General features: G+C 33.6%; 3 protein-coding genes across 4 annotated transcripts; all 3 read left to right on the top strand.

Moving 5' to 3' along the window:
- Positions 1-4,130: 4,130 nt before the first annotated feature.
- Positions 4,131-8,466, top strand: LOC130467765 (uncharacterized). 2 transcript variants are annotated; one of them, XM_056836532.1, is made up of 4 exons: positions 4,131-4,597; positions 4,787-6,971; positions 7,075-7,423; positions 7,548-8,466. In XM_056836532.1, exons 2-4 carry the CDS (start codon positions 4,788-4,790, stop codon positions 8,204-8,206), a joined length of 3,192 nt encoding a protein of 1,063 aa, XP_056692510.1. In that variant the 5' UTR covers positions 4,131-4,597; position 4,787; the 3' UTR covers positions 8,207-8,466. The 2 variants fall into 2 exon arrangements, with proteins under 2 accessions (XP_056692510.1, XP_056692509.1); XM_056836531.1 differs by having other exon boundaries at positions 4,131-6,971.
- A 3,532-nt stretch (positions 8,467-11,998) lies between these two features.
- Positions 11,999-12,775, top strand: LOC110791271 (uncharacterized). Its single transcript, XM_021996026.2, has one exon. The coding sequence runs from the start codon at positions 11,999-12,001 to the stop codon at positions 12,773-12,775; it is 777 nt and encodes a 258-aa protein (XP_021851718.1).
- A 9,221-nt stretch (positions 12,776-21,996) lies between these two features.
- LOC110777556 (uncharacterized) lies at positions 21,997-22,505 on the top strand. Its single transcript, XM_021982160.2, has 2 exons — positions 21,997-22,107; positions 22,200-22,505. Exons 1-2 carry the CDS (start codon positions 21,997-21,999, stop codon positions 22,503-22,505), a joined length of 417 nt encoding a protein of 138 aa, XP_021837852.2.
- The last annotated feature ends 1,674 nt before the right edge of the window (positions 22,506-24,179 follow it).

Here is a 24,179-nt window from a genome sequence, read left to right as displayed (position 1 = left end):
TAATATTTCCGATTCCGGAATTAATTTCCGTTTCGAACAAATATTTAATATTTCCGTTTCCGGAATTATTTTCCGATTCCGGCAATATTTCCGATTCTGACAATATTTCCGTTTCCGGCAATATTTCCGATTCTGGTAATATTTCCATTTCCAATAATATTTTCCGATACGTACCATGTTTCCGTTTCCGGTAACATCTACGACTTGGATAATATTCATATTTCCGATACGATCTATATTTCCGTTTCCGGCAATATCATCGTTTCCGGAGTATTCATTTCTTGCCTGTGACGATCTTAGCTCCCACTGAAACCAAGATCCGTCGGTTCCGAATATTCATAGATGGAGTATTTAATGCCATTAAATACTTGATCCGTTTACGTACTATTTGTGTGACCCTACGGGTTCAGTCAAGAGTAAGCTGTGGATTAATATCATTAATTCCACTTGAACTGAAGCGGCCTCTAGCTAGGCATTCAGCTCACTTGATCTCACTGAATTATTAACTTGTTAATTAATACTGAACCGCATTTATTAGACTTAACATAGAATGCATACTTGGACCAAGGGCATTATTTCCTTCAAATCCGACCCACATAGGGTTTCTCGATCAACCACCACCTATAATCGCCGCCACCCGTAGTGAACCACCAGCCCTTCCTCCGCCACTATGTTCGCCGGAGTTGCCCCCTTTTTTCGCTCCCCGACATCGATCTTCGCGCCGCCCTCCCTAGCCGCGCAAAAAACCTCCGCGCTACCCACAAACACAACCCCCAGCCACCTCCCCCGTATCGAACACCAGCCCCCTCCCCATGTATCTCTGTTCGTCGGCTCACCTCCCTCCCGCATTTCGCTCCCTGACGCCGATCGGCGCACCACCCTTCGCAGCCGCCCCCATCAAGGCTTGGTGGTCCGGCAATAGGTTGGGCAGAGGAGAGAGAAACATACAAACCCTCAATTCTTAATTATTTTTAGTTAATTATACTAATTATTAATTTTTACATTTTTAGAAAATACAAATAACTAATTTTAAAAAATTCAGAAATCACAAAAACTATTTTCATAAAATAGATTGTGTATTTAAATTTAAAGATAAAAACAATAAAATCATTAAAGAGTACTATTTATATTAAATTTAAAGATAAAAGAAAATTATTTTGTGTGGCTCATATTAATTCTAAGTAATGGTCATTTTTATGATAACCATAGTAGAATCATCCCATGAGGAGATAGCATCTAGACTCAGTGACATATGTAGAAATTATAGTAAGTGTGATTACTATTAAAATATTGCAAAATTATCTAAATTCAGTACTTTTTCATACGAATAAATGAAAAATTAACTATAATTAAGAAATTTTATTTGGCCAAGTGGGGTTAAGTGTATGTATTGGCTCCGTCACTGATCTAGAGATCTTTTGTGTACACCATGCTTCTTTTTTTGTGATCAAGGTTGACTCCTAGATTGAACAAATTTGTATTTTTTTTTCTTTTTTTAAATACTTAGCCTATTAAAATGCTTTTTCAGTTAAAAAACTCGGTAATTTTGTTTTGGTGTAACATTGTTATGGGAAAAGATTTTATTCCATCAGTTATTACTATCTTTAAGGTTTCTTGCGACCAGTCTAGGCCTTGACATATGTTTGACTAGTCTTATATGCACGCGATGCGTGCGAGATTATATAAAACTTTAGTATTACAATTAATCATCACAAATATGTAGTAGGCAAGAAAAAATGTTTGCAACATTCAACTAAAGAAAAATTAATCATCCCTATTTAAAAAAAAATCTAAACCATACTCCGTAACACAATTTATTCATGCGCTTACATGATTAATAATCAAAACTTAATACCAAAGTAACTAAACATATAAAATAGTTTGTTTCCAAGTCACTCAATTCCTTTATATTCATCAAATCCTCTGTACCTGCAATAACCAAGCCAAATGAAAACATTCTAAATAGAAAACTACCTTATACCGGGTTTAACTTTTATAGAAAGAATCCACATATGCCAAAAGCTTAACCGTACCTATTTATTGATAATCTCATAATCAGAAGGTATTGCAATAAGAGACGTTGCATATCAGACTTAATTACTGAGATTCTAATTCTTGTATCAACCTAGATTTAGCATATAAGGCTGGTAATATACTAAATCCCACAAAATTGATTTGGAAATTTTCTAAAAAAATCAAAGAAAAACAACTTTTCTACTCAAACACACAAAACCAAGAATTTCAAAAGTTGTAATTAAGCATTAATTATCCAAAAGCAAACAATATAAAGTATTAATTATCCAAAAAACCAGCTAAAGACCTCACCTTTAGGAGGTTCTGACACTAAATCCAACACCCAGTTTCCACTTTTTTGCTCTGTAAAAAAAAAAAAAAAATCAGCAATTACACAAAACCTAGAAGTTTATGCAACAGCAAAACAACTACAGATTAGGATAGATGAAAATTCTTATCTCTTGTAAATTTTGAGAGATGGGAAGAAGAAAAAAGACCAAAGGAATTTGATGATCCAGAGCATGTTGCCAAAATGAAAGATTGTGGAGGCAGTCAGCTTGTGAGAAACTCCGTTAGTGTACTTAGCATGGATCCTGAACATATGCATTCATCTATTGATATGACAGGTTCAAGAATTTCTATGATTGGTGCTGGAGCTTCAATGCAAGGTATGTTTTCTACTGATGGCTGGCAGGACTCAATGGCCTTCGCGTCTTTCAATTCAGCAACTTTTGCTTCTCTTTTAGTGGATTTGGTTGCAAGGCTTGTAAATTTGGTGCCAGCATTTGAAGAGCTTAGTGAGAAAATGCACATTTCAAGGAACCAACAGAACTTCCATTAGACAACTAATCACCAAAGAAAAGGTGGACATACCAACCACCAAAGAACAGCCACTGAAAACAACAACTAAAAAGAGTAGTCTTATACTAATCAACAACTAACTACTGAAAACAAAAAAGAGTTCGGCATTGATGAACTATTAAAGAACAACCAACCACCAAAGAACAGGTGGACATACCAACCGCCAAAGAACAACCGTTGGTATTGGAAGAAGGTATGTGGTATTAAGAGCGAAGAGGATCACCAACAGGACTTAGACCGCCAGAGCGATAACTTTAGTCAAGTGAACTTCTGTGAACCAATTTCTTTTACAAAAAAATAAATTGTAGCTATTCAAGCTCATACTATACTGTTGGTTTAGATTGTCACAATCAGAAAGAAGACACCATATAGTAAGATACATTTGATATGAACCTAATATAAAGTATCATTGACGAAAAAAGAAAAAACACCGGTACAATCAGACAGAGAGGCTAAGAGCTGCGTAAGGATTCTGTAATTCTTATGCAAATAGTGAAGCTGCCTAGAGAAAATTCAAAAGCAGAAACTACATAGTTATAAATGAGCCAGCTGATAATAGGAAAGGGTTAATTAAGTCTCTCCATTAAAAACAAAATTATGCATACAGATGCAAAAACACCCACAAAGCCGTTTCTTAAATGAGACTGCACAGCTCCCTGCCTATGTATGAAGTTCTATGAACTTATTCCTGTTGAAAAATGAACTTGGCAGACTTAATTTGAACCTATTTTTCCCAATGTGACTTTTTCTCGTAAAATTAAGCAGCAGATCCAGCACACTTACACAGTTACAGCTACAACCAAAAGAAATTAAAATCTGAACATTGACTTTTGTGCCCATCAGTTATTACTATCTTTAAGGTTTCTTGCGACCAGTCTAGGCCTTGACATATGCTTGATACTTTCTCCGTTTTGGAAATATCGCACCATTTGTTTTTTACACTATTCACACTACGATTTTGGTCATTTTTTGTGATTCGTATGTAATAAAATTTTAATCTTGTATGTTAGATTCGTATCGATATATATTTTTAAATATTAATTATTTATAAATTTTATTTTCACACGATTTGAAATTTTAAGAGTCAAAGTAATGGTTAGAGAAGTAAAAGTCAACCATTATGCAATATTTCCGTAATGGAGAAAGTATTTCAGTATTTCTTTTAAAAGTGTATACCCTATTTCAAAATCCTGGATACGCCACTATATATGAAAAACCTGTTCCAGCTTTCAAAGCTTCAATAATATAACGGTTTTTTCATGAAATGCCCCTGAGGTTTTAAAAAACGCACCAAATACCCTCGCCTGTTTCGATTCACATAATATACCCCTATTTATCCGTACTGTTCATGACATGCCCCTGTTAGCTAACGCCGTTAGTCTGCCGTTAGTGGTGTTTTACTTATTTGCCCTTAATTTTGGTTTAGCGCCATTGACTTCCTTCACTTTCACAGAAAGACCAAAAAAAAAAAAAAACCGTTCACATTTTTCTCTTTCTCTCTCCTCTCCCCTGTTCTTCTTCAAGCTCTAATCCTACTCAAACCCTAGAAATTCTGGGTAGATCTTCAATATTTTTGTGAATTTTGCTGCGCACCTTAAAGGCGAGTTCGTGGGTTGTGATTTTGCTTCAATCGCGACAAAAAAGGGAGAAACTTGAGGCGATTTCCAGTTGAGTTAGTGTTGAAGAGGAAACGGGAATTTAAAGTTGGTTAGTCTACTTCCAGGTAATAATCTCTTCTCCTCTGTTTAATTTTGCTGGTAAACTTGTTTTTTTTTCACGAAATCGATTAGGGTTAGGGTTTGTGAAATTGTCAGTTTTTTTTTTAAAATTGCGCAACTTTCTTGTTGGTTATTGGTCAATTGTGGTTGTTGGAATGAAAATTGATGTTAGTTTCATTATTTTTTCCCTTTAGGATGAGTGCTATTTGGTTGTTACTACGTTATGGGTCACATAGTTTTGATATTAGAGTGGGAGACATGGAAAAATATCGTTTGTTGAAGTTGTTTCTTGATATCTTTGAGGAATCAGTTAAGCAAGATGTTTTTTTGCCTAGTACCTTTAGCTTGTATGTTGAGGGTCCTTGTGGTAAGGTTGAATTGAATGATGATAAGACTTTAAGGCTTCTGTGGGGATGGAATTGGGGTAAAGACACTGCTGAAATTTGGGTTGAGGGAACAGATAAACCAGGATTGGTGTTTAGGAATGCTGTTGCAACAATTGAGAATCATAGAAAGGAAAAAGAGAGACAACTTAAGGAGAGACAAGAGGAACTGTTGAGGGCTCAAAGAGAGGAGGAAGAGGCAATGAGGAAACAACAGGAAAGGGAGGACATTTTGAGGGAAATACAGGAACAAATGGAGTACATTGTGGCTATGGAGGTCCCTGTTGTTGATTGTGAGGACATGAAGGTTGAGTATGTGAGAGTCATTAGCAAAGATGATGCTGATGAGGTGTTTCCAGGTTGCTCTCAACCAAAACAAACACAAGAATCCCCAAAGAAACAACCCACCCCACCCAAACACACAAATCATGTTGCTTCTAAGTCAAAAGGCAAGGATAAGCCTGCTTCTAAGAAACTAACCCCCAAAAGGAGGGCATCAGCTAAACAACCCACCCCACAGAAACAACCCACCCCACCTAAACAACCCACCAAACAACCTACACCACCACCCCCACCACCCCCACCACAGAAAGAACCCACCCAACCAAAACAACAACAACACACACCACCACCAGAACATCCCACCTCTCCACCACAACAACAACAACACACACCACCACCAGAACATCCCACCTCTCCACCACAACATCACACCCCTCCACCACCACCACAAAATCCCACTCCACCACAGAACAACCAAACTGATGAGCCTAACAATCAAGCACCACCTGATCAAGCTCAGCCAGTGAAAAAGAAGGGGGGCAGAGCTAGACCTGAGGGGTTTAGGGTTAACAAAGTCACTGCTAAGAAGGCTGGAACTTGGGTTTCCAAGGGAAAGGGAAAAGGGAGAAAGGGTACAGGAAGGTCTAAGACACCAGGGGTTTTTGCTGATGTTGGTGAGATATGTTCAGAAGAGGAGAGTGAGGATTCTGATTATGAGGAATCAGATTCTGAACAAGAGGATGTTCTGAATGATTGGATTGATTCTGATGTTGATGATGAGGTGATTCCTGATGATATTCCTGATTTGGGGTTTGAGGATTGTCTAAATGGTTCCTCAAAGATGGATAAGGCCTATAAAAATGGCAAAATATGGACTGATCAACCATATGGGTCCATTAAGTTAGAACCCTGGTTGATCTTTCATGATAAGGCCACATTTCTTGAAGTGTTGAGAAGTTACTGCATACAGGAGGGGTTTGGGCTTAGTGTTGAGAGGGCTGATAATAGGAGGTACACAGCAGTGTGTGCAGTGGAGTCATGTGACTGGAGGATACATGCCAGTAGGTTGTTTGACAATGTTAGCTGGGCCATTAAGGTGATCAGTGGGTCCCACAGAACTTGTGGGAGGCTTGAGGAGAATCCAGTAGTGACCTCTGAGTGGTTGTGTAAGCATATGTTGGGGGAAATAGAGGCAAATCCAGAGATTCCAGTGGAGACATTGAGGAGGTATGCACAGGAGAAGTTTCAGTTGAGGGTGAAAAAGAGGCTATTGTACAAGGTCAGGAGTATGGCAAAGGGAAAGATGCATGGTGGTTGGGCTGAAGCATATGAGCTGTTGCCTAGATATGCTGAGATGATTAAGCAAACAAACCCAGGGAGTCATGCACTTATAACATGGGGGGCCAGTAGTGGGGATGTGAACCCAAAATTCAGAGCTTGCTTCTTCTCATTTGCTGCACAAGTCAGGGGGTTTCTAAGGGGTTGTAGGCCCATAATTGGAATAGATGGGGCTCATTTAAGTGGTTTCTACAAGGGCATTCTACTGACAGCAGTTGGCATAGATGGGAATAATGAAATTTTTGTTCTTGCCTATGGGATAGTAGACACTGAGAGTTGTGACAGTTGGACCTACTTCATGAGATGTTTGAGGCAAATGTTTGAGCAGGAGGGTTGCAACAGAGATGATTGGACCTTCATCAGTGATAGGATGAAGGTATGTGTACTGATCTGATATTTACTCTTTTCTGATCTTTACTTTTTCTTATGTTTATGTTTCTATATTAATGAACCTGTTTTTGTTGTTTGCTGATGTGTAGGGTGTTGAGTTGGCAGTTAGAGAAACTTTTCCTAGAGCAACTAGGAGAGTTTGCTGCCAACACCTATACATGAATTGTAAGAACAATGGCTTCAGTGGATCTGCATTCCACAAGCTATTTTGGATAGCTGCTAATGCATACAATGAGTATGTGTTTGGTAAGGCCATGGAAAAGATCAGTGAGTACAATGCAAATGCCACTGCATACTTGAACAGCTGCATTGAGCAGTGGTCTAGGCATAAGTTTGACTCTACTGTTTTTTGTGATCACAACACAACAAACTTTGTGGAGTCATTCAATGCATGCACAAAGCCCTTCAGAGACATGCCTGTCTTCTCATTATTGGAAGGTATAACTCTTCTAATCATATTCATGCATAATATTACCCCTGAACTTGTTGTTTGTTGTTTAATCATATTCATGCATAATATACCCCTGAACTTGTTGTTTGTTGGTTAATGTCTGGTGTACAGCAATCAGAAGTTGGTGTATGCAGAGGGTGGGGGCTAGATTTGACAAGGCAGTTGACATGGAGGAAGGTCAGCTCACTGCATATGCATTGAAAGAGTTAGAGGAGAGGACAGCTGAGTCCAGGTTATGTTATGCCACAGCATGTGGAGGGGGTGAATTTGAGGTTAGGGATGGACATGTCAACTTCCCAATTAGGCTTGCAACAAGAAGTTGTGCCTGTGGGAAGTGGCAGATCTGTGGAATCCCCTGCAAGCATGCACTGAGGGTCATATATGACCAAAGGATGAACCCCCATGATTTCATATCCCCATGGTTCAAGGCTGCTGCATACAAGCTAACCTATGCAGAACATATTCATCCTATGGCAGATCCATCTCAGTGGCCTGACTTTGGCCTTCCTTCCATTCAGCCTCCAACCATCAAAAGACCATCTGGCAGACCTGCTAAGAAGAGAAAGAGAGGGGCAAATGAACCAAAGAAAGGGAAGAGGAACACAAATGTGAAATGTGGAAAGTGTAGAGAGTTTGGTCACAACTCAAGAACATGCAAGAGTGGAGGAACAAGTGCCACTGGACCAAGTACTTCAAAGAGTGGTGCAGCAGGAGCAAGTACATCAATTGGGGGACCAAACACAAGGAAGAGGTCAAAGGCAGCTGCATAGTCACCTCAGTTGGCTATATTTTGTGAATTGTAGTGCACAAAGCTAAACTAACTTAGTCAAATCAGTTTAGTCAGAATCAGTTTAGTTAGAATCAGTTTTTGGAAACAGTTGTGCAGAGATCATTTTTTGGAAACAGTGAAATGCTTAGAACACCTCTTTTTGTGCAGTTCAGTGGTGTTTGTCCACTTAAAGTTCAGTTTATGTAAAGCTTATTTGCTTGAACAAGTATTTATGGAACAAAGTCTCTTTATTTCATGAAATTTGTTACAACTTTACTTCATTGCTATCCAAATCAGAAATGCAAACATTAATACACCAATTTTTATTGCAAAATTGATTTGCTGTGTCTGTTGTTTGATCTTCTTCTTCAATAGCTTCAACTCTTCATGCATTCCCCTGCTCTGTTCTTGCATTCCCCAGCTTTGTTCTTGCATTCCCCTGTTTTCATCATTTCTGTTTCCCTTGCTCTGAACTTCATCACTTGTGTGCTCAAGAAAACCTTTGCACCATTTGAAATTATCACAAGGATCACACTTGTAGTAAAGCTTTTGCGGATTTTTTTCCGTTTCCGAGCTCCTAATTGCAAATCTTCTCCCGCAATAGCAATTTTTATTAGGAACTCTAATGTATGCTAAATTTGGGATGGAAGAAGATTCGATTTTTGAATGAGAGCTCATGGCTAATTTGGAGAGGGGAAAGTATGCAAGTGAGGTGAACACTAGTAGCATTTATATGCAGCAAGAACATAACGGCTATATTTTGCTTCCTAGGTTTAAAAACTAGCCGTTAAATTCAAATTCCTGCAATTTGGGTATCTAGTGCAACTTAATTTTAAAATAGGTGTATATTATGCATTAAGTTTATAAAAAGGGGTATACTGTGAATTATAAACACGACTTAACGGAGGACTAACGGAAGGTCAGTTAAGGGGTATTTGGTGCAAACTTGGAAAAAAATAGGGGTATATTATGTGAATCGAAACAGGCGAGGGTATTTGGTGCGTTTTTTAAAACCTCAGGGGCATTTCATGAAAAAACCGATAATATAATCTAGCATTTCATATTTTGTGATGTGACATAAATTTATCAAATCATTTTGTCAAAAGTGGTACCGGTACTGTACTTTGTTTTTACCTTTTTTTATTAATATTGCCCGTTAATAATGTTTTTTTTTGGTGCAAATGAGCCACAAGGGCGGGGGGTGAGAATCGATCCCAGGATCACCTGGAAGCGGGATAGAAGCTCTAACCAACTGAGCTATCCATCACTCTCATTGCCCGTTAATAATGTGATAGAGTGTAAAATTTTATACGAGGGTGTAATATGGACAATTGAACACCGTACTATGAGGCAAGTGAAAAAAAATATACATAGATTGTAGTACATTAGTTTGGTTTACGTTGTTCCGATAAACTTTCCTTTTGACCATGTTGTAAAATTATTATAATAATACCTAGTACGTACGTAGTATAAAGGATGGTTTCGAATCGATAGAAGTTATAGAGGAAGAAGCATGTTTGATTCAATTGATTGTGTTTAATGAGTACAAATCATAACAAATGAACGGAGTCCATTGATATCCAAATGTGTTCATTTTATCTATTTATTTATCAAAACCGTTGTAAAAGTATCATACTGTATAAATTTGGAACCAAGCCTATAGAAGATCTTTTACGGCCAAAATGGGTTTATCTCGTTGTTGATGAGAGTTTTCTTATACCTGATGGATCCGGAGCCGTTTTTGATGGATAGCATATAAACCTTGATACTGTTTTGAGATTTAGATTCGGTCCAAATCGGACCTTGTATTCATTTTGAAAAGAAAATTTATTTTAATGAAAAGTATGTAATATAAACCATATAGAAATTAAAATAATATGAACTTTTAATGTTTTTCTTGATTTGATATTGATTTTCTTCATTAAATATACTCCATTCTTTGCATTGTAGTTTGGATGACAATATCAATGTTTTTTTTGTAAAAAATAGGACAAAAATGTAGAACTAGATTCGACCCACGGATCCGGATCAATAACTTTTGGATCCGTGAATCCAAATTTAGATATGGATCCATATGTTGAAAACAGATCTCAATCTGGATTCAATTGGATCCGATTCAGATTCGATTTGTGGACGCCGTCCCTAATAGTGTGTATTAGTGTGTAAATGCCCAATTGTTGTTCTTTTCAAAGTTACTATAATAAAACGAATTTCATTATTAATATAACAATTTGACTAAAATATTACCAAAGTTTATTATTTCCATAATATATACATAAACAGTAAGTAAAAAAGGACAAGAAAAATAAAATAATATGAAAAACATTAAAATAAAGTAAAGATATTTTAAGAAAAAAGTTTTGGCAGGAAAATTTTGCACTAGGAAGTAATACTTATCATTCCCGGTGTCTATTTTAGTATAATGTAATACATGCTCAATTATTGTTCTTTTCAAGGTTAAGGCAAAGCTATCCCGTTAGGGTACTGATCACTACTACTTTCCTTTTTCCCATTATGAATTGGGTAGTGAATTCAAACAAAAGTCTTGCACACATAAGGTGTACAATAAATTATTATACACCAGTGTTGCGGGTGTGGAACTGGGAGGATGATCTGGATGAGCCTTGCCTTGTCAAGCAGAGCAAACGTGAGCTAATCTCGGAAGTTTAACCGAGAAAGCCCCCTTTGATACTTAAATCAGCAAGTATATAAGAAATGTCTAGATAGAGAAAGTAGAGAGAAGGTGGAGCAAATACCGAGAATATTATGTGTCCTGTCATAAATAATGTGGATGGTATTTATAGGCGTTCTGTACTTTGTCCCACTCAGTTGCCACCACGTGCATAATGGCGATGTACTTGCTTTTGTCGCTTAGCCTGCAAGTCCCCTTTTTGGACTTATGTTGTTATGTGGGGCAGGATCTGCCCTCTAATGGTCTGTCCGGGGGTCTTTGGCCTGCCCGGTCAATACTTCTTAGCTTTGACCTTAAGACCCCATCTATGACTTTAGTTTTGCTCTGTCGCTCGAGCTCTGTCTCGTGCTGGTGGGACCCCGTACAACTAGTCTCTCAAGAGCTGATCTAACTTTAGAGTTGAGTTTGCTCTTTAGTATTCTTCAACCTTTGCATGTTTCAGACCAACAACATTTGCTCTATCATCTTAGGTCTGCTTTTATAACGGGATCCCTGTACAACTAGGATAACTTTTTCCCAGTTTTTTTATATCTTTTACCTAGGTTTAATTTTTGTAATATATTTTGATTAACTTTTGTATTATTTAAAAAAAGTTGATAGATAAATTTTTTAAAAGGTAAAACAATTACTTTTATACATTATTAGTGAATTTAAAAAAGTAACTTTTATTAAATGAAAAATATTATCACTAAAAATAGATATTTTTTACATATATAATGATAACTTTTTTTTAAGTATTTAAAATTAACTTTTACTGCGGTGTATAACATTTATTGTACAACACTTATTGTTATTTTCCCCTTTTTGCATCGTTTTCCTTATTGTACACGGACAAGTTTTAGGAATTAAACCTTCCTGTTAATGATGTAACGGTATGATGATTTCCTAACTCCAATTGGAAAAGGAAAACATGTGTATATATATAATTCTTTTTGAACTCATATTCGAAAACGTTACTCTATATATATATATATATATATATATATATATATATATACCAGTTCCATCCCTTAGTTTTTCATATTAATTACTTACCTCTAAATTAGTCTTGTGATTCATCGTGGTCCCTTCGAAATTCCAATTGAAAAAGTAAAATTAACAATGGGTGATTGTATCGATAAGTATCTTGAGCTCGAAGATTACGGAATCGCGATTCCTTGTGTCCATGATCTTGTACCATCCAATTCTTGTAAGAAACTCATAGTCAGACTATCCTTCAATATGAGCCGAAATTTGGTTTATTATCACAGGAACGGTAAAAGATGGGTGAGTAAGCAAAATATTCCTGCCACGAAGGGCAGCCGTGTGAATCCTTTTTGCCCTATGTGCATAGATGAGATTGCTAAATTTCTTATACTAAAAAAGAAAATTACCAAGCATGTCGTCTACCAAATATTGGAGATTCTGAATGACGAGGTATGGAATAAGGTGCTGAAAATTGATAAGGAGGAGCCTATTATTGAGATTCATGATCATAAGGTTGATGGTGTTTGTTTTGCTCCTGACAAAGTCTGCAACGAAGAGGAGTTTCGGGCATGGATTGCTAAAGGAAACCATGCTTTTGAAGAGGAGATACCTGCTATTGAGGGGTTGGAAAGCGTTAATGTCGATGATGATGATGATGATGATGATGAGAACGTGTGTGGTATTTGTCTACGGGGGTTGAAGAACATGGACAAAGACAACATCAACGATGAAAAGGGTACTGATAATGTTAATGTTAGTGATGATGTTGGGATCAAAACAATTTCTCTTCTGAAGTTGCCTTGCAAACATGTTTTTCATGAACCTTGTGTGCTTAGATGGCTTCATAAAAATCATGTCTGCCCTTTTTGCCGCTTTCAGTTGCCGCAGTCTGGTACGGTGGTTCATCAATGATGCTTGCTTTAACAACATTTTTATGTAACTTACTTTTATTAGTGTTTAGTACTTAATTGTATTATTGCTTCAGAATAGAAAATACAATTAAGTTTTTAATACTTGTTGTAGTTTTATTATGAGTCAATATACTCCCGTAATATTTGTCGTTGATCAATTTTTTCTTTCATTGAGAATTTGATAAAATAATCGGAAATAAGATTTGTTACTTTATCTCAATCAGCTATATCTTGCAACACCTGAATGATCCTTAAACAAAGGAACCGCCTATCATTGTGTTCTGACACCTGAACCTTCCTCCAAGCACAAGTTCTAATCAATAGTGTTACAACAATAAGACATGTTCGAATAAGTTGCATTCAGATTCACCGCCTATCATTGTGTTCTGAATTAGTTTTCTATAGTACGTGTAATTGTTTTTCTCTATCAGAATTTCTAAATATGACACACTAAAAAATTAGCATCCTATAATGTCATGTTGTATTTCAATGATCTTTGTTGTTCTGTTTTGTATTACTTGATAGTTTTACAATTATTAGGAAGTCTTAATTAAATGGGTTGATGGTATGGGGTTGTGTGTGGGTGTTAATTATATGATTCTTTTTTTGTAATTGTTATTGTTTTTCTATTGCCTATCTTAATTTGTTGTATAGTTGTATTTTTCTGTTTCGAAATCTGACAGAAGAGTTTAATTATCTATACTTTGAAACTCTTTTTCAGACAAGATGCATTTGTAAATAAATCTGTAGTCACCTTTACCACTAAGTATGTACTCCCTCCGTCCCGGAATATTTGACCTGTTTTCCTTATCGGGCCGTCCTTTAATACTTGACCTGTTTCTAAAAATGGAAATATTTTAACAATATTATATTATTTCTCACTCCACCCCTATTAACCCACCTACCCCTACTCCATACAAAAAATAATTAAAAATTCAACCCCTACTCTCCCCCAACCCCACCCCTTTACACATTTTCCACTAACTACATTAAAATAATACCCCACTATCAACTACTATCTATTAAATTAAATAAGTCAATTCAAATCTCTTAAACTCTGTGCCGGTCAAACCGAGTCGAGTATTCCGGGACGGAGGAAGTACTCCGTACTATAAATTTTCATGAAAAATCCTAAGAAAGTCTTCTTCATTGTAAGGATGACTAAGAATTTTAATTGTTGCTTGGTTTAGATAGACATGTGAAAATTCCACTTTCATGGTAGTCAGATGGTCGTTCTGAATTTCTTAGTGTATGGTGTCTGTCATTCTGATGGCTCTCTGATAAAACAAGTTGATTCGATTAGTCGAAACAAAAATTTGTTAATGTTATTGTTGAGAATACATTGGGGTAGCACCCTTAGCTCATAAAGGTTTAGACTTGGTGGTTAAAAGTTTTTCCAAATTAATAGTCTGAATTATGTAACTATTCGTGAGCGGGCTTTTGAAGTTCTTTCGTAAAGGTTATGTAACACCTTGACAATTCTCTCTTCCTAAAATACCTTTTTAATATAAAACATAGATAATTATCAAGGTATTATCGCCCATGTGAAAATGTATCGGCTTACTCAGAATTTTGCAGCGGAAAACATAATAAATAACTTTAAGTTTGAAAATAGTCAACTACAGAATTAACTCCAAAACCAACTAACGAAAAAGAAGGTCAACATAACTAAATCAACAAAGTAAAAGTACACTTAAACCAAACCAAAGTCAACTTAGAATATTATAAATAACTACACCATCTCTCCAATCTCGAACTCAATGGTGCATCATCTTCAAACTTGTAAATAGACAATACTTATTGATCCATAGAGATTGCTCACCAAAATGGATCATCACAGGATCTACAAGGCATAACCATGATCAACATACACAAACAAAAGCACGTAATCAGCAAATATGAGTACTACATACTAAATAAATAACAATCCTAACATGATACTAATAAGTGAACAATCCTAACATTATACTAATAAATAATAAGCAATAATGAGTAACAACGTATTAGGTCACAAACAACCATTACCGGACTAACTCTTAATAATAATTCAATTAAATGGATTAGTAAAAAACTAGTACTCCTTCCGTCTCTTTTTGTTTTTTACGTTTGGTGTTTTTCACGCATTTTAACGAATAATTAATTTGCATTGAAATCTCTCAATTTTTTTATTTAAACGAGATAAATTATGTTTATTTATAATGTTTTCACTTTTATCAAAATTCTGATATTGGGAAATGAGAAAAATTTAATGTCCCAATGGAAAAGTGTGAGAGATTAAATGAAACAATGAATTTGATTGGTTAAAATAATGATTGGACACAAATTTTGATAGAATACTAAGTTTTTTATGTTATAATATAAAAGGAAATGTAAAGAACATTTTGAAATACCCAAAAAGGAAAACGTAAAAAACAAAAAGAGACGGAGGGAGTACTAGTTTTTAGTTTTTTTTGTTGTCAGTTTTCATAAACATCATCGCTTATTATAGTAATCGAGTAACTTTAACTTCATTCTTCAACCCAAATTATACGTCCTTTAAAATTGCAAAACCAAACACTGAAAACTACCCGTGATATCGAACGGACATGCTATATGAAGTTACAAACTGATATCGTATCATAATCACTAAATAAACAAACAATTACCATCTAACTGCTACATGATACATTAGTTAGAGCATCTCAAATGGTTGTAGCTAGGCATTTGCTTGCAATTTTTATAAAATCCAAGCTACTAGCTTGACCATTGGAGTTAAAATAATAAATTAGCTTGGCCAAGCAAATTAGCTTATTTAAGCTAATTTGCTTGAAAAAACTTGGCCAATGAAATAATATTTAATTAAATTAAACTAAATTAAAATATTGATTGACAAATATGACTACATTAAATATCAAGCTCGTAGCTAACCACTAGGGTACTAACTAGCTAGAAAGGAATATAGCTTGAAATATTATGTGGCATGACAAGCTAATTTAGAAATTAGCTTATCATTGTAGATGCTCTTATCAAGCTATTAAACTCTAAACTCTAATTGTCAAACACACATTACCTAGGTACATCTTGCATTGATTTATGTCTCGTTTATTGAAATACATAAGTTAAGATGATAAGATCAATAGTACATACGTTTATACTCCGTAATAATTTGTGTTTCAAGAAACAATAATAAATACTCCGTAATTAGCTTTGATTCTCCTACACATATATAAACATAAAGTTATAACAACGATCTAGTCCCGTCCTTATATAATATAATTACAAAAGGTCTTGCGCGCACAAGGTGTACAATAAATTTATTGTACACCAAGATAACTTTTATGCAGTTTTTCATAACTTTAACCTATTTTTCTGTAACTTTTATATTATAAAATAAAAAAGTTGATAGATAAACATTTTAAAGGGTTAAATGTTTAATTTATACATTATTGGTGATTTTGAAGAAATAATATTTATTCAAATGAAAAAAATTTATCACTAAAAAATAGATAACTTTTACCTATATAAATGTAACTTTTAAGCATTTTGAGTCAACTTTTACTCCGGTGTACAATATTTATTGTACACCCATTATAAACAAGAATTTGTGATATAATTAAGCAAAACCCGTATAAAAGTTGTAAAATTTTAGAGAAATTCCAATAAAATCAAATTCGCAAAGGAAAAAAAATACTCCCTCCGTCTCTTTTTGTATTTTACGTTTTCCTTTTTGGATGTTTCAAAATGTTCTTTACATTTCCTTTTATATTATCACATAAAGGATTTAATATTCTATCAAAATTTGTACCCAATTATTATATTAACCAATTAAATCAATTGAGTCATTTAATTCCTCACTCTTTCCATAAAGACACTAACTTTTTCTCATTTTCCCAATATCAGAATTTCGATACAGCACGTTTCCTGTCAGGCGGCCTGACGGCCACGCGCCTGTCAGTCTGCTGACTCCCCACGCGCGCGTGGGCTTCACGCGCTATATAAAAGCGGTTCCCATACTTTTCTCTCTCCTTCCTCCTTCCTCCTTCCTCCTTCCTTCTTCGACAACAACGAAATTCTTCAAACCCTAATCTAATTTCGCGAAATTGTTCAGCTTGCTCCGCCGCAATCACCGCCAACAACTTTCAGATCCGACATGGGAGACGGCGGCTATGAGCAATTTCAACCACCAATACCATTATTTCCACCACAATCGCCGCCGACAACTTTCAACAACCAACTTTCAGACATGGCCGACGGCTTTCAACCACCACCACCATTATTTCCACCACAATTTCAACAACCAACACAGATATTTCCGCCACAATTTCAACCACCGAGTTTTCAACCTCGCCACCTTCAACATTCTCCTCGATTTCTAACACCACCGAATTTTCAACCTCGCCACCTTCAACATCCTCGATTTCTACCACCACCGATTTTTCAACCTCGCGACCGTCATCCTCCTCCTCGTTTTCAACCTCCTGCGCGATTTGATAACCCTAATCAAAGCGACCTTCATCCTCCTCCTCGATTTCAACCTGCTGCCCGATTTGATAACCATAATCAAAGGGACCTTCATCCTCCTTCTCGATTTCAACTTCCTGCGCGATTTGATAACCCTAATCAAAGGGCTTTTACAACAATGCAGCAAGTAACTACTGAAACAAGTTCTGGAACAAAGGAAAATACATCTGAAACAAGTTATGCAACAACAGGAGAAACAACCTCAGCTTATTTTTCAGGTTTTAAAATTAATTTAATGAATATAGTTAACTAATTGATTACTTATCGTAACTAATTGGATTGTGCAATTAACTAAGTGGCTAAAAAACTAAACAAATTGGTTTAAAATAAAGTAATGAATGTCAAAGTATAACTAATTCCTTTGAAAGAATCACTAACTGGTAAAAATAGTTAACTAATTGGATAATTAATATCAATACAAAACTAATTTTTTTTAGTAAAAAAAGTTAACTAATTGTTGTAAAAAGTTAACTAATTTCTGTAAAAAGTTAACTAATTGCTGTAAAAAGTTAACTAATTGCAGTAAAAAGTTAACTAAATAAAATTTATTAACTTGAGGTTGCAAAAAGTTGTTAAAAAGTTAACTATAAAACGATAACTAATTGATGAAACAAGATAACTAATTGATGGGACAAGTTAACTAATAGATGGAAAAAGTTAACTAATTATTGTAAAAAGCTTAATGGATGCAAAAGGTAAACTAATTAATGTAAAAAGTTAACTAACTGAAAAAAGGTTAACTAATTTTTTTTAATGCTACTTTTCAAATTTCATTTTTCACTAAGTTAACATTTACCATCAATTAGTTAACCTTTTCCACCAATTAGTTAACTTTTATCATCAATTAGTTAACTTTTATCATCAATTAGTTAACGTGTACCATCCATTAGTTAACTTTTAATCAAAAAACATTGTAGTTCAATTGGTTAACTAACTTCCTCAATTATGTAACTAATTAGTTTCTTTTGTTAACTATTACTTTTGTTCATTTTACAGGTTCAAAAGATATTTGGAACAATTTAACAGAGGATGATATTAGAGGACCTTTGACTGGATATACTGGCACAGTGGATGAACTACATGAACTTTATGACAAACATTCAATACTTCTTGGATTTTCAATAAGAAAAAATACATTAAGGAGAGATCAAAAAACGGGAGAGATAAAGGAAAGATACTTTTGTTGTTCAAAGGAAGGAAAGAGAAAGGAAAACACAAAGAACACAAAAAAAGAAGAAGCAACTGTATCAAGTGACAGCAAACAGAAAGGGCAGTCAAAGAACCCAAGGTAGCAAAATCTTACTAGAATAGGGTGCAACGCATCTATACGATTGAAGTTACAAAACGATGGAAAGTTTATAGTCTTTCATCATGTTATAGAACACAATCATGCCTTAACAAGAGAGTCACTGCAAAACTTTGAAAGGTAACTTAACTTTTTTCATAAATTAGTTAACCTTTTCCATGCATTAGTTAACTTTTTAAAACATTTAGTTAACGTTTTGCATCAATCAGTTTACTTTTTGCTTCAATTACTTACTTTCTAAAACCATTAATTAACTTTTTCATCAATTAGTTAACTTTTTCAATCAATTAGTTACGTTTTTTCATGAATTAGGTAACTTTTACAACAAATAGTTAACTTTTTGCATATATTAGTTAACTTTTTGCATATATTAGTTAACTTTTTACAACAATTAGTTAACTTTATTCATCAATTAGTTAACTTTACCATCAATTAGTTAACTTTTTACTGCATAGATTAGTTAACTTTTGGCATATATTAGTTAACTTTTTACAACAATTAGTTAACTTTTTGCATCATTTCCAGATCACAAAGAAAAATTGATGAAGAAAAGGGAAAAGTAATTGAAGGACTCACACTATCAGGAATAACTCCAGGAGATTCCTATAGATATATGTGTAATGAAGCTGGCGACGCAAGGGTGGTTGGACACACATTAGTTGACCACATGAATTTCACAAGTAGATTGAAAATGAAAAGACTAGAAGGAAAAGATACACAAGCAGTTGTGAACATGTTAATTAAGAGAGGAGAAGAAGATCCAACATTTTATTTCCGAGTAAAGGTTAACGAAGAAAACCAAGTAATTAGCATGTTTTGGAGAGATGGCATGATGAGAGAAGATTATGACATATACGGTGATGTCTGTGTCTTTGACACGACTTTTAGAACAAACAAATACAATTTAGTTTGTGCGCCATTTGTAGGTGTCAACAACCATTGGAGTAATGTGATGTTTGGTTGTGCTTTTATTGCCGATGAGAAGACACACACTTTTGTGTGGCTATTGGAAACATTTTTGGACTCTATGGGAGGAAAAGCACCTATAACTATCTTTACAGATCAAGATCAAGCAATGGCAAATGCTATTGAACAAGTAAGAGTGTATTAACTATTTGGGTTTTATAATTAACTAATTGCTAAAAATTGTTAACTATTTGCTACTGGTCTTTAACTAATCAGTTGAAAAGTTTAACTAAATTGATAACCATTGATCAGTTACTTTTTCCATCAATTAGTTATCCTATTACATACATTAGTTATAAAATAATTAGTTAACTTTCTGCATCAATTAGTGTACTTTTTGCCTCAATTACTTACTTTCTAAAACAATTAGTTAACTTTTTGAATCAATTAGTTAACTTTTGCAATGAATTAGATAAGTTTTTCCATGAACTAGTTAACTTTTGTTTTAATAATATATTAGTTACTTACCTTTTTACAACAATTAGTTAACTTTTTGCATGAATTAGTTAACTTTTTGCATGAATTAGTTAACTTTTTACAACAATTAGTTAACTTTTTGCATCATTTTCAGATCACCTAACTAATACAGAATTCTGTTCTGACTTAACAAATAGTTTAAATTCTTAACTAATACATTCATCAAAAAAATTGCAGGTGTTTCCTAATACCAGACATAGATTATGCTTATGGCACTTACAAAAGAATGCTGTGTCAAGATTTGGAGACTTAAAAGCTGATAATACCTTCAAAGACACATTCAAGAAGTGCTTATATCGTTGTTACAATGAAGAAAAATTTGAAACCACTTGGTTTGACATGATTACTAAGTATAACCTTGAAAATCATGATTGGTTTACAAATCTCTATACAATAAAAGAAAAATGGTGTACAGCTTTGAACAAAGATTTTTTCTCAGCTGGAATATTGTCTTCACAAAGGTAAATGCTAAACTAATTTTTTTAATGCTAAACTAATTGCTCAGAATAGTTCACTAATTGCTATGAATACTTCACTAATTGCTCTGAATACTTCACTAATTGCTTTAAATACTTTACAGTGTTTAACTAATTCTTTCATCTACTTAACTAATTCCTTTACCTTGCCTGCTTAACTAATTAATCAGAAAGATTAACTAATTAAAGAAAATGTTTAACTAATTGTTTCACCTTCTTAACTAGTTCCTTTGTTTGCTTAACTAATTCCTCTACCTGCTTAACTAATTCTATAGAATGTTTAACTAATTGAATAATAATCTTGTTACACAGGAGTGAGAGTACTAACAATGCAATTGGATTTAAAGGGAACAAATCAACTTCACTAACAGAATTCTTTCACATTTTTGGAGCAACAGTGGATCGTTGGAGATATCAAGAAGATCAAAATGAATATGATTGTGGAAATGCTTTGCCTAAATCTGATTTTCCGATGGTCGGAATGATAAAACATGCAGCAAATGTTTACACACTTACATTGTTTAGAGACTTTGAAAAAGAATTCAAGTATGCAATGGGTTGCATCTCAAATGTCAACTACATCAATGGAAATTTCTTTGGTTACAAAGTGCAACATGAATCTTGGCCAGAACATACTGCCCATTATGTAGCATTTGATCCAACAACAAATTCCATTAAATGCACTTGTAGGAACTTCGAAGAATCAGGTTAGTTAATGCTCTTAACTAATTGCATTTTTACATACACTATTTGGTATAAAAACTTAACTAATTGCTTCTAAAATGTAACTAATTGAATTGAGATTTTACATGAACAAATAATATGTTTAACATGTTCAATTAATAAAAGTTACCTTTCTATAAAAATTAGTTAACTTGTTCCATCAATTAGTTACCTTTCTATAAAACTTAGTTAACTTTTTCCATCAATTAGTTACCTTTCTATAAAAATTAGTTAACTTGTTCCCTCAATTAGTTAACTTTTTTCATCAATTATTTAACTTGTTCCCTCAATTAGTTAACTAATTGATTTCATTTTCAAAATTTAAGTTACTGTAATTATTGTTGATGTCACAATATGCAGGATGACTATGTTTAACTAATATTGTTAACCTAAAAGTAGTTAACTTTTTGCATCAATTAGTTAAACTTACCATCCCTTAGTTAACCTTTACAATCAATTAGTTAACCTTTACAATCAATTAGTTAACCTTTTCGACCAAATAGTTAACTTTATGCAGCAATTAGTTAACTATTTTAATTAATCAGTTTTCGTCACTAATTCATTGTCTAATGCCTCACTAATTGGTTAACTTTTTTAATGAATTAGTTAACTTGTACCATCAATTAGTTAACTAATTAATTGAAATATTTTGATGTCACAATATGCAGGATGGCTATGTTTCCATGCAATACGAGTTCTACATATACATTCTATAGTCAATATTCCAGAGCAATACATTTCAAAAAGGTGGACAAAGTTTGCAAAAAGTGAAGTATGGAAGAGAATGGAACAGAAAAGAGAAAAATTACTCCATGGCGTTATGAGATGGCAAGAAATTTGTACAACTTGGTTATTAAATGTCAAGGGAGTGATGCAGCTAAAAAGGTTTTTTACTAACTATTATTTAACTAATACATAACAATAAATACTAAATACTTCAAAAGTCTAACTAGTTTGCTTTAAATCTTAACTAATAGGTGCTTAAAGAGGCTTATGCTCATGCTAACGAAAGCATAAATAAGGTTCTAGAAAAAGAAAAAGCAGCAGAAAAGGAGGCAGCACAAAAGGCACAAGACGATGTTGAAGCACAACAAACCACAATCAACATAGCACCGTCTACATCATCATCATCATCAAATGCACCACAAATAATAGTTGAAAATCCACCACTAGTGAAGACAAAAGGAAGAAGTAAAAGAAAAAAAGGATTCTTTGAGATAAGGACATCGTCAACAACACCTATAGAATTTGGAACTTTTACACCAAAAGAACAACTTTTTTAGTGACATTGGATTGAATTTAGTGTTTATCAAATTAGTTAACTTGTACCAGCAATTAGTTAACTTGTTCCCTCAATTAGTTAACTTCTTCCCTCAATTATTTAATATTGTTAACCTTACAATACATTAGTTAACGTTTTCCATCAATTAGTTAACTTTTTTCAGCAATTAATTAGTTTACCTTTTGCATCCATTAAGCTTTTAACAATAATTAGTTAACTTTTTCCATCTATTAGTTAACTTGTCCCATCAATTAGTTATCTTTTTCATCAATTAGTTATTGTTTTAACTTTTTAACTACTTTTTCTATCAAGTAGTTAATCAATTTAGGTAACTTTTTACTGCAATTAGTTAACTTTTTACTACAATTAGTTAACTTTTTACAGCAATTAGTTAACTTTTTATAGCAATTAGTTAACTTCTTCCCTCAATTATTTAATATTGTTAACCTTACAATGCATTAGTTAACCTTTTCCATCAATTAGTTAACTTGTTCCCTCAATTAGTTAACTAATTGATTTCATTTTCAAAAGTCAAGTTACTGTAATTATTGTTGACGTCACAATATGCAGGATGACTATGTTTAACTAATATTGTTAACCTAAAATTAGTTAACTTTTTGCATCAATTAGTTGAACTTACCACTCTTTAGTTAACCTTTACCATCAATTAGTTAACCTTTTCCACCAAATAGTTAACTTTTTGCAGCAATTAGTTAACTATTTTCATTAATAAGTTTTAACTAATTGAATTTGATATTTCACTAATTGAATTTAATGCTTAATAATATATTGAATTAGATTGACTGACTTATGAAATATACCAAGTAAATAATTCAAAATAAGCTTCCTCAATTAGTTAACGTTTTCCCTCAAATAGTTACCTTTTTGTAAAAATTAGTTAACTTTTATCATCAATTAGTTACCTTTTTCTTAAAATTAGTTAACTTTTATCATCAATAAGTTAACTTGTACCATCTATTAATTAACTTGTTCCCTCAATTAGTTAACTTTTTCATCAATTAGTTAAATTTTTCCATCAATTAGTTAACTTGTTCCCTCAATTAGTTTATAGTATTATTAATTAACTTTTGCTACCAATTAGTTAACTTTTTCTATCAATTAGTGAACTTTTTCTATCAATTAGTTAGCCTTTTCCATGAATTAGTTATTCTATTAAGGTACCTAGTTTTGTATTCACTTCAGTTAGTTTGTTGTACAATTAGTTAACTTTTTTCATTAATTAGTGAACTTTTTCTATGAATTAGTTAGCCTTTTCCATGAATTAGTTATTCTATTGAGGTACCTAGTTTTGTATTCACTTCAGTTAGTTTGTTGTACAATTAGTTAACTTTTTTCATTAATTAGTGAACTTGTACCATCAATTAGTTAACTTGTTCCCTTAATAAGTTAACAAATTGATTTTATTTTCAAAAGTTTAACTAATATTGTTAACCTAAAAGTAGTCAACTTTTTGCATCAATTAGTTAACCTTTACAATCTATAAGTTAAGCTTTTCCATCAATTAGTTAATTTTTTGCATCAATTAGTTAACTAATTGAATTTGATATTTAACTAATTGAATTTAATACTTATGAAATATATCAAGTAAATAATTCAAAATAAGCTCCTACTAAATATATATACCAAAAGAGCTACTTGCCCAAAATATTCAAAG

Source organism: Spinacia oleracea, chromosome 2 (assembly GCF_020520425.1).
Source record: "Spinacia oleracea cultivar Varoflay chromosome 2, BTI_SOV_V1, whole genome shotgun sequence".
NCBI lineage: Eukaryota > Viridiplantae > Streptophyta > Magnoliopsida > Caryophyllales > Amaranthaceae > Spinacia > Spinacia oleracea.
This window is presented reverse-complemented; position numbering and strand designations above follow the sequence as displayed.